General features: G+C 42.7%; 1 protein-coding gene across 1 annotated transcript in view; it reads left to right on the plus strand.

Annotated features, from left to right (window-relative positions):
* The window catches only part of LOC117656608 (platelet glycoprotein 4-like), a 15721-nt gene extending 4518 nt beyond the window's left edge, over positions 1–11203 (plus strand). Inside the window, exons 4-13 of the mRNA XM_034404789.3 lie at positions 389–533; positions 4394–4576; positions 5505–5596; positions 5929–5975; positions 7156–7225; positions 7794–7981; positions 9255–9373; positions 9494–9567; positions 9733–9787; positions 10902–11203. Of these exons, the coding sequence (XP_034260680.2) occupies positions 389–533; positions 4394–4576; positions 5505–5596; positions 5929–5975; positions 7156–7225; positions 7794–7981; positions 9255–9373; positions 9494–9567; positions 9733–9787; positions 10902–11066 (1138 nt within the window). The 3' untranslated portion in view covers positions 11067–11203. The remainder of the gene's footprint in view (positions 1–388; positions 534–4393; positions 4577–5504; positions 5597–5928; positions 5976–7155; positions 7226–7793; positions 7982–9254; positions 9374–9493; positions 9568–9732; positions 9788–10901) is intronic.
* The last annotated feature ends 229 nt before the right edge of the window (positions 11204–11432 follow it).

Raw genomic sequence — 11432 nt, forward strand, 5'->3', positions numbered from 1 at the left:
ACAACTTCTGGTGGCAAGGCGTTCCGCTGATTAATTTTTTTCAACGTTTAACAATTAACGAAGGATATCGGATCTCCGGGTCTTTCGGCCTTGCCCTGAAAACTTTTCTTTTCCATCAAGCAGGGCTGGCGTGAAACACCCCCACCCCCCGTTTTTTTAGTCTTTTTAGTCTTTTTTAGTTTTTTAGCTTTTAAATTGTCCATGGGTTTTAATTCGAATTGTTTTAAATTTGGGCCAAAGTTTTGTAATTCTTTTAATAATTTTAAATTTTGTATTGGTATGTGTTTTAGCTCTGGCTGTGCACCGCCCTGAGTCCGCTAGGAGAAGGGCGGGTATACAAATTGAATGAAATAAATAAATAAATAAATTGGATTTCTTTTTCTTCAAGGATGCGCTATCTTCCCAAAGAAAACATCATGGAACACGAAGATGCCACCCTGTCTTACCTCCAGCCAAATATTATCATTTTTCAACCCGATAAGTCGGTCGGGCCGGAAAACGATACATTCACCACCCTCAACCTTGCTATTGTGGTAAGCAAGCCCCCCCACCCCCACCCCGTAAGATTTCTGACATCTGAATATGAAACTGTAATCATTAAAAAAAGTCAAATATTGGGTTTGGGTTGTCTCAAGGCTTTGGAATAATGTAATAACAATTATCAGAATAGTGCTGGAAGGGACCTTGGAGGTCTTCTAGTCCAACCCCCTGCTCAAGCAGGAGACCCTAGACCAAATCAATCAATCAATCAGTCAATCAATCAATCCGTCCATCAATCAGAATAGAGCTGGAAGGGACCCCTAGAGGTCTTCTAGTCCAACCCCCTGCTCAAGCAGGGGACCCTAGACCAAATCAATCCATCCATCCATCCATCAATCAGAATAGAGCTAGAAGGGACCCTTGGAGGTCTTCTAGTCCAACCCTCTGCTCAAGCAGGGGACCCTAGACCAAATCAATCAATCAATCAATCAATCCATCCATCCATCCATCAATCAGAATAGAGCTAGAAGGGACCCCTGGAGGTCTTCTAGTCCAACCCGCTGCTCAAGCAGGGGACAGACCCTAGACCATTTCAGAGAAGTGACTGTCCAGTCTTTTCTTAAAAGCCTCCAGTGATGATGGAGCACCCACAACTTCTGGTAGCCAGCTGTTCCACTGGTTAATTGTTCTCACTGTTAGGAAGTTTCTCCTTAATTCCAAGTTGCTTCTTTCCTTGATGAGTTTCCATCAGTTGCTTCTGGTCCTGCCTTCTTTGGAAAATAAGTTGACCCCCTACTCTTCTTTGGGGCAGCCCCTCAAATACTGGAATATTGCTATCATGTCCCCCCTAGTCCATCTTTTCTCTAGATTGGCTATACCCAAATCCCCCAATCCTATGTTTTAGCCTCCAAGCCTTTTAATCATTCTAGTAGCTCTTCCTTGCATTTTTTCCATAGTCTCAACTTTGGAAAAGTTTGGAATTTTTTTTTGTAATGTGGTAATTCAAGCCTGTTTGCATTGATTTGCGTCCCTGTGTCCAAAATATAAGTTTATAGCAGTGGTAAAATTCAAAAACTTTACCTACCTGTTCTGTGGTCATAGCTTGGTGGTCATGTGTCCAGGCGGGCGTGCCTTTTTCGGGCATGTGACTGGATGGGTGTGGCTGCACAACTGACTCACACACAATGCCAAAGCAGCTGGACTCCACACAGAATGGCCCCTGCAACAAGCAGGACCCTCACAGAGTCACAAGAGAGCTCAGAAACAAACTATCACACTTGACACAAAAATAACACAAAAGCTGCACAACTGACTCACACACAATGTAAAAGCAGCTGGACTCCACACAAAATGGCCTCTGCAACAAGCAGGAACCTCACAGAGTCCCAAGAGAGCTCAGAAACAAACTACCACACTTGAAAATAACACAAAAGCTGCACAACTGACTCACACACAATGTAAAAGCAGCTGGACTTCACACAGAATGGCCTCTGCAACAAGCAGGAACCTCACAGAGTCCCAAGAGAGCTCAGAAACAAACTACCACACTTGAAAATAACACAAAAGCTGCACAACTGACTCACACACAATGCCAAGGCAGCTGGACTTCACACAGAATGGCCTCTGCAACAAGCAGGAACCTCACAGAGTCACAAGAGAGCTCAGAAACAAACTATCACCCTTGAAAATAACACAAAAGCTGCACAACTGACTCACACACAATGCCAAGGCAGCTGGACTTCACACAGAATGGCCTCTGCAACAAGCAGGAACCTCACAGAGTCACAAGAGAGCTCAGAAACAAACTACCACACTTGAAAATAACACAAAAGCTGCACAACTGACTCACACACAATGCCAAAGCAGCTGGACTCCACACAGAATGGCCTCTGCAACAAGCAGGAACCTCACAGAGTCCCAAGAGAGCTCAGAAACAAACTATCACCCTTGAAAATAACACAAAAGCTGCACAACTGACTCACACACAATGCCAAGGCAGCTGGACTTCACACAGAATGGCCTCTGCAACAAGCAGGAACCTCACAGAGTCACAAGAGAGCTCAGAAACAAACTATCACACTTGAAAATAACACAAAAGCTGCACAACTGACTCACACACAATGCCAAGGCAGCTGGACTTCACACAGAATGGCCTCTGCAACAAGCAGGAACCTCACAGAGTCCCAAGAGAGCTCAGAAACAAACTATCACCCTTGAAAATAACACAAAAGCTGCACAACTGACTCACACACAATGCCAAAGCAGCTGGACTCCACACAGAATGGCCCCTGCAACAAGCAGGAACCTCACAGAGTCCCAAGAGAGCTCAGAAACAAACTACCACACTTGAAAATAACACAAAAGCTGCACAACTGACTCACACACAATGCCAAGGCAGCTGGACTTCACACAGAATGGCCTCTGCAACAAGCAGGAACCTCACAGAGTCACAAGAGAGCTCAGAAACAAACTATCACACTTGAAAATAACACAAAAGCTGCACAACTGACTCACACACAATGCCAAAGGAGCTGGACTTCACACAGAATGGCCCCTGGAACAAGCAGGAACCTCACAGAGTCACAACAGAGCTCAGAAACAAACTATCACACTTGACACAAAAATAACACAAAAGCTGCACAACTGACTCACACACAATGTAAAAGCAGCTGGACTCCACACAAAATGGCCCCTGGAACAAGCAGGAACCTCACAGAGTCCCAAGAGAGCTCAGAAACAAACTATCACCCTTGAAAATAACACAAAAGCTGCACAACTGACTCACACACAATGCCAAAGCAGCTGGACTCCACACAGAATGGCCCCTGCAACAAGCAGGACCCTCACAGAGTCCCAAGAGAGCTCAGAAACAAACTATCACACTAAGGAGAAATTTCCTAATTTCCCAATCACCCAATAGAATAGAGGCTTTCCAAAAGAGCGAGGGAAGCACACCCCAAAAGGACAGTGCCAGGAACCACTAAAACAATGCAGAAAACTTAAAACAGCCATTCCTCTTTTTCAAAAAAGTCAACCCCAAAGCAAACACAGCAGCTGGGAGAGAAATTAAGAGCAGCTGCTCAGGCTAATTGAAATCCTGGGCGTGCTGCCAAAATCCATTAACCCTTCCAACTCTGTTATTCTATGTTCTCTATGTTCTAAATTGGGTGCTTCACAGCAGAAGCCATGCAGCTGGCTGGACCACACATCCCTTAAATTCACAGGCTGCATTTATTTTTTATTTTATTTATATTTGCATACCGCGCCCTTCTCCTACTGGACTCAGGGCGGTGCGCAGCCAAGTAAAAAACATTTCAATACAAAGTTTAAAAATTTAAAAGAATTATACATTTTGGCCGAAAATTTAAAAAAAAAACTCACAACTAAAACCCATTAGACAATTAAAAATCTAATATCTCAAGCTCCATCATTGTCCCCTCCTGTATCTTTTCCCCCAGGAAGAAACTAGAAGTAGCCAACACTGCAGCAGCTATAAAAGGTCTTGGGGAAACTCCAAGGAGTATCAGCGGATCACTGAAGTGTCATTTAATACTCTTTATGATGAAAATGTTTGTAATCTTGTCCTTCTTCCTGAAGGGAAGAGATTAATCCCATTGATGGATTAATAAATTAAACTGACATTGATGTCAGTTTCTGTTCTTTATTGACTTGATTCAGCGTGTATCGGCCGCATTCCAGCTGCAACTGTTAAGTGGAGCTATTAACTGAAGGGAGAGAGAGGGAAAGGGGGAAGAGAGAGAGAGGGAGGGAGGGAGAGAGAGAACCTCTCCTGCACTTTATTTTTAACCGGTTCTCCGAACTGCCTAAGGAATTTACTAACGGTTCGGGCAAATCGGTGAGAACCGGCTGGATTTCACCTGTGAGTTACAGGCATATTTCATATTTACTGCAGGCTGCACCGGCTTTGTTTAAAAACGGATTTCTTCAAACCTTGATGAATATCTGGATGAAATCGTCAAAATCAAATTTCCTCCAGACTAGAACTGTGAAAGAAATACTTTGGGGCTATGAAGATCCTTTCTTGAAAAAACTCCCAATTATAAAAATTGATAGAGTTGTTGGAGTATTCTATCCTGTAAGTAGGAACTCAGAAGGGGGAAAATATTAATTACCGGTGATGTGATTTTAAGAAAAGTATTCTAGATAAGAAGCCTTGCTGATATTATTCTATTCCATTGGATGTTAGGAATAAAAGTCATAGCAAAAAAAATGGGATTTTGATAGGGGTTTAAAAATAATCTCCTTATTCCGTTGGATGATATACCAATCTGAGTGCGGCTGATCTCAAAAGCTAAGCAGATTGAATATCCAAGAAGCAGATAGAGACAGAGACAAAGATTTAAGAGAGGAATTCGGAAGGCAAGTCAAGAAAAGAAAAAAAGCATAGCAATTGAAGTATTGAAGCGGGCAAGAGACGATGGATAGATGATTTTTTTAAAAATGTTCTGATTTTCTTTCCCTTTTCTCTCTCTCTCTTTTCCTTTTTTCTTCTTTTTTTAGGTAGGTGACATGGTTAGAAGTTAAATAGGAAAGAAAGAAAAAGTCTCTTAACAAAAGGTGATATGATTAAAAGCTAGAAAAAGTGATAGAAATAAGAGAAGGGAATATGGTTATCCAACAGGTTTTCAGGGAGAACCTGTTGGATATTTTGAAAAAGACCCAGTTGCCTTTTTTTGGTTTATTTTGAAAAAGACACGGATGCCTTTTTTTTTTCTTTTTTTCTTTTTGAAGCTGACTCAGGACATCTTCAAATATTTTTTTTTTATTTCCTGAACTGCGACGATTTCCATGTTTGAATTTTTAGCTAAAAGGAAAGGTCTCCGTGTCCTAGGTACATGGACATGCTGGGTAAAAATCAGAAAATAAAAAATGTTAAACATAACAGTGATTTGGCACTACAAATTTTTAAACCTTAAAAAAGGGGGGGAAAAAATCGTTTTGATGATCAAAACTGCTTGTCGCAAAAATTAACTTTTTGTTTTTCTCTCTTTCTCTTATTCTAGTACAACGGAACTTTTGATGGCCCTTACCGGATTTATAGTGGCAAAGATGATATAAACAAGAAAGGAACTATCGTCACTTTTAATAATAGCAGGTATAATATATTTGGGGAAATGTAGCTGTATTTTTTTTCCTTCAAAATTGAGAGTTTAATTTAGCGGGCCTGTTCTTTTTTCTTGAACACTTGCAGCATCTCCGTTCTTAAATTTCCTAGCGTCGGTGCAAAATATTCTAAGCCTAGGGAGATGTGCTGGTTGTCATATGGTACAGGCGGTCCTCGACGTACGACGACAGTGGGCCCCAGAATTTATGTTGCTAAGTGAGACAGTTGTTAAGCGAGTTTTGCCCCCATTTTATCACTTTTCTTGCCACGTTGGTTGCATGTTATTTTTCTCTTTTCCTTTTTTTTTTTTTTCTTTTTCAAAGGACCCTCCAATACTGGACAAGTTATTGTAATATGGTGAACGGCACTGGTAAGTATGTCAGTGGAACAGCTCTGGATTTCTGTGCAGAACCCACACTGTATAAATCTCGGCAGGCGTTAAAAATACACATGCTGAAATTCCCGCATCAACGCATCAAATGAATGAATGAATGAATGAATGAGGGAGGGAGGGAGGGAGGGAGGGAGGGAAGGAAGAGAAAGAAAGAGAAAGAGAAAGAAAGAAAGAAAGAGAAAGAGAGAGAAAGAGAAAGAAAGAAAGAAAGAAAGAAAGAAAGAAAGAAAGAAAGAAAGAAAGAAAGAAAGAAAGAAAGAAAAAGAGAAAGAAAGCCACAGCTTCTTTCCTTTGGCAGCATGCATTAAAAATATTTAAGGTTGGAACTGAAGTCCAGGTGCTAAACTCCTAAAGATTCCCACATCAATGCATCAAATGAATGAATGAATGAATGAATGAGGGAGGGAAGAAAGAAAGAGAAAGAAAGAAAGAGAAAGAAAGAGAAAGAAAGAAAGAAAAAGAAAAAAGAAAGAGAAAGAAAGAAAGAAAGAAAGAAAGAAAGAAAGAAAGAAAGAAAGAAAGAAAGAAAGAAAGAAAGAATAAAATAGTGCCACTGCTTCTTTCCTTTGGCATTAAAAATATTTAAGGTTGGAACTGAAATCCAGGTGCTAAACTCCTAAAGATTTCCACCTTGACACATCAAATGAATGGATGAATGAATGAATTGAGGGAGGGAAGAAAGAAAGAGAAAGAAAGAAAGAGAAAGAAAGAAAAAGAAAGAAAGAAAAAGAAAAAAGAAAGAGAAAGAAAGAAAGAAAGAAAGAAAGAAAGAAAGAAAGAAAGAAAGAAAGAAAGAAAGAAAGAATAAAATAGTGCCACTGCTTCTTTCCTTTGGCATTAAAAATATTTAAGGTTGGAACTGAAATCCAGGTGCTAAACTCCTAAAGATTTCCACCTTGACACATCAAATGAATGGATGAATGAATGAATGAATGAATGAAGAAAGAAAGAGGGAGGGAGGGAGGGAGGGAGGAATCTGGAAGTTTTTAAGAAGAGATTGGAACCCCGTTTTTCTGAAATGGTCTAGGGTTTCCTGTCTAATCAAGGGGTTGGACTAGAAGACCTCCAAGGTCCCTTCCGATACTGTCATTCTGTATTTTTTGAAACCCATAGTCAGGCTCGCAAACTCACGAGATGCTCTCATTGTAACTCACAGATGCGACTTCGTTCCACCCTTTTGTCCAAAAGAGCGAAAAGCTTTATTTCTTTTCCTCGGATGTTTGCAGGTAAACGATCTTGAACAAATGGTGGGGAGGGGGTTGTCATTCCTTTGCTTCAGGCACCCAGGGAGACCTCAACCTATGGCCGCAAGAGCGAATTTCTGTTGCTAAGTGAGGGAAGTTGAGGATGCTCCAACACTGGAGGTTTTTAAGAGGAGGTTGGCTGAGCACGAGGTTGGACTAGAAGACCTCCAAGGTCCCTTCTGGCTCTATTCTGATTGATTGATTGATTGATTGAAATGGCCTAGGGTCTTCTGCTTAAGCAGGGGGTTGGACTAGAAGACCTCCAGGGTCCCTTCCAACTCTATTCTGATTGATTGATTGATTGATTGATTGATTGATTGATTGATTGAAATGGCATATGGTCTCCTGCTCAATCAGGGGGTTAGACTAGAAGACCTCAGAGATCCCTTCCAGCTCTATTCTGATTGATTGATTGATTGATTGATTGACTGATTGATTGATTGAAATGGCCTAGGGTCTTCTGCTTGAGCGGGGGGTTGGACTAGAAGACCTCCAAGGTCCCTTCCAACTCGGTTATACCATTAACGCCTATTATTTTCGCGTCTCGCAGGTCCGTCTTTGCAACATTCCAAAAGGATGTGACAGTGAAGGACATCCCACTGTATCGCTTCACTATCCCTCCTTCGTCTTCTGCTTCCTCCGTCACCAATCCTGATAATATCTGTTTCTGCACCGATTGGGAGATAACCTATAACTGTTCCGTGAGTGGGTTCCTGGATATCAGCACCTGCAAACAAGGTAACCCAAAATACGACGGAAAGGGCGGGGGGGGGGAAATAAGGAGGAAGAAACCTTGTTTGGACCCAGAGCTGATGGGGATTCTATGCCCGGGAGCCAAGGGGGCACCGGGATAGGGAATACAATACAGGCGGCCCTCGTCTTATGCCCAAAACCGAGCGCAACCATTCCGTCGCTAAATGAGATGGTCGTGAAGTGAAGTTTTGTCCCCACTGGTTAAGGGTCTCCCTGCAGTTTGTTCAATTAGTGACAGGGTTGTCCAACGAATCCGGCTTCCCCGTCGAAGGTCGCCAGAAGGGATCGCGTGATACCCTCCACCCAGCCCGCCCCCCCTCGGGAACTCTGCGACCGTCGTAAATAGGAATCAGTTGCCAAATGTCCGAATTTTGATTGGGAATGCTGCAAAGGTCATAACCGTGAAAAAATGGTCTTAAGTCTGAAATGTCTCCTGCTTGGGGAGAAGGTTGGAATAGATGACCTATGAGGTCCCTTCCGACTTCTTTGTATAAATATCCACATACAAAGGAACCCAGAGCACATTAGAGGGAAGTGCCCTGGGATCCAACGGGAGACCGAAAGTTCGGAAGACAGAAACCCCTGGTTCCGCTGACCGACGCAGATTGGACATTATGTGTGACATTAAATCGGAGGTGGGATTCAGCCGGTTCAGACCGGTAGTAGCGACCTGCGGGCGGGCCGCCTACCTGCCCCGGCACTATGCCGTCCTATTTAGCCACGTTTTCTAAGCTGTGTACATGTGTGCAAGTCCCGCGCACGTTTTCGGTGTTCGGTGAACCAGTAGGTAAATTACATGAAGCCCAACTCTGGACATTATCATGGGGCACCTTATATTCTGCAGATTTCCATCCAGCGTCTGGAACAGAACGGCATTTGACGATCCCGTTTTGTCAGAGTTTCTTGCACAAATCCAATCCAGAAGCGCACGCAGATAAACCGAATCAGCTGGGTTCATTGACCTCTTTCTATTCATAACAACACATAAAGTATATTTACAGTACCGACAGTTGATTCTTCATCTCAGATCAGCGGACATGTTCTCTGCACAGAGTACAGCAGAGAGCTTAACGCACACACTGGTTTCCGTGTCTCTTCTCTGCACAGACTCAGAAGCTGCAGACTAAGACTACAGTCTGTCTCGGCTCCCAGTTGGCTGACTTTGTTACTATGTCTTCCCGGTCATGAATATTCTGACACGTTTGCCAACTGTGCTCCTTTGCCTTTTTTTTAATTTAATTTAATTTTATTTCCACAGGGAAACCAGTCTACCTCTCGTCGCCCCATTTCCTGAATGTAGATCAGAGAGAATTTAAATATGTGAAGGGGTTGGAACCCAATAAGAAAGAACATAGCACGTTTCTTGATGTGGAACCGGTAAGCGGAGTGCAGATTGTACCGTTGAAGGAGAATTATCTGTAGCTCTTTAATGCTGCTAATCCTTGACGATTCAAAATTGGCAAAATTCAAAGTATTTGTTTGTTTGTTTTTTTTCAGATCACGGGGTTAACCTTGACCTTTGCCAAAAGGTTGCAGGTGAATTTATTGGTGAGACCCAATCTAAAAATCACGTAAGTTTCATTGGAGCCATTGGAGAAAGGTTGGCCCAGAAAGGTTGAACCCCCTCCCGGTTCCGCCCGGTTCCGCCGAGCCGGTAGCGGTGACGATATGACGTCACCGAACCAGCTTCTTCTAATCTTGTTGATTTCTTTCTTTTTTTTTTTCGTTTTCTGCAGCGCGCTAAGAAACGTCAAACATCACTTTTACTTTCCTATTTTGTGGCTGAATGAGGTGAGTGGGTTTTTTTTCTTGGGGGGGGGGGTGTTGTCAGCCTTCCTGTTGAGTTTGGCTCTTCGAACCCAATTGGGGTCCCTGTGGATTGTGAATCCGCAAAGAATCCGCAAAGGAGGCCTGGAAATGATCCCCGGGGAGGGACGAAGAGAAGAAGGGTTGCGGGATTTGGGCAGGGCCAATCTAGAGAAGAGAAGGGCAGCAGTATTCCAGTATTTGAGGGGCTGCCCCAAAGAAGAAGAAGAGGAGGGGGTCCACTTATTTTCTGAAGCCCCTGAAGGCAGGACGAGAAGCAACGGATGGAAACTCATCAAGGAGAGAAGCAACCTAGAACTAAAAGAGAAACTTCCGGGCAGTTAGAACCGTTAATCGGTGAAACCTTGTATATATACAGTCTGGTGATGGGATCAGTTTGTTACTTGCAATAATCTTCTTCCCTGGGCACACCGTTTTATGCAAAATTGTGCAAATTGCAAGGTAGCACTGATTTGGGCATAGAGAAGAGCCTTGCTGGGTATTCAGGCTGAATTGTTCAGCTGAAATGATGTTGAAAAATGCTAATCTATCTATCTTTCTTTCTTTCTTTCTTTCTTTCTTTTTTTCTTTCTTTCTTTCTTTCTTTCTTTTTTTCTTCCTTCCTTCCTTTCCTTCCTTCCCTCCCTCCCCTTTCTTTCTTTCCTTCCTTCTTTCTCTCCCTCTTCCTTCCTTCCTTTTTCTTTCTTTCTTCCTTTTTTCCTTCCTTTCTTCCCTTCCTTCCTTTCCTTCCTTCTTTCCCTCCCTCCCTCTCTTTCTTTTTCCTTCCTTCCTTCCTTCCCTCCCTTTCTTTCCTTCCTTTCCTTCCTCTTTCCCTCTCTCCCTCCTCTTTCCTTTCTTTCTTCTTTCTTTCTCTCTTTCTTCATTCCTTTCCTTCCTTCCCTCCCTCCCTTTCTTTCTTCCTTTCCTTCCTTCCTTCTTCTTTCTTTTTCTTCCTTCCTTTTTTCCTTCCTTCCTTTTTCTTTTTCTTTCTCTTTCCTTCCTTCCCTCCCTCCCCTCCCTCCCTCTTTCTTTCCTTCCTTCCTTTCCTTCCTTCCTTCCTTCTTTCCTTTTTTCTCTCATTTTCTTTCATTTTCTCCAGTCGGCGATTATCAGCGATGAGAAAGCAGAATTTTTCCGATCGAAAGTGACCAACAAGATCAAGTTGCTGCAGCTCCTTCAATTGGCGCTAATGATCGTCGGCTCCGTGACATTCCTGGGATTCCTCTTTGCCTTTTTCATTTGCAAAGGGAAGAATCCGAAATGAGTCAAGTCAGGTGTTAGAATTTAAAATCTCTCCGTTGATTCGTTGATAATCGGAAGGACTCTCGGTTCCACCAGATTCTGGGTTCCGTGGTGGGACCCTAAAAATTGTGCGTAGCAAGAAAAGAGGGAAAGAATGGCACAACTTTCCAACAAATAGATAATATTCGATGTGAATTTCACACCCAGCCAGATTTTCAAACTTTGTGAGTGATGCACAACTTTGGAAAGATGGCTGTTGTGCAGGGCAGGTGCCGTGTCACAAATGGCCCCTGTTTCTTAGCCGTTTCGTTTTTAACAGTGTATTTGTAAGCGCGACTCGCTTAACAAACCTTTCAATTAGCAACGGGACATCCTGGGTTTTCCATAT

The sequence above is a fragment of the Pantherophis guttatus genome, chromosome 15, assembly GCF_059756535.1.
Source record: "Pantherophis guttatus breed Tessera chromosome 15, ASM5975653v1, whole genome shotgun sequence".
Classification (NCBI taxonomy): domain Eukaryota; kingdom Metazoa; phylum Chordata; class Lepidosauria; order Squamata; family Colubridae; genus Pantherophis; species Pantherophis guttatus.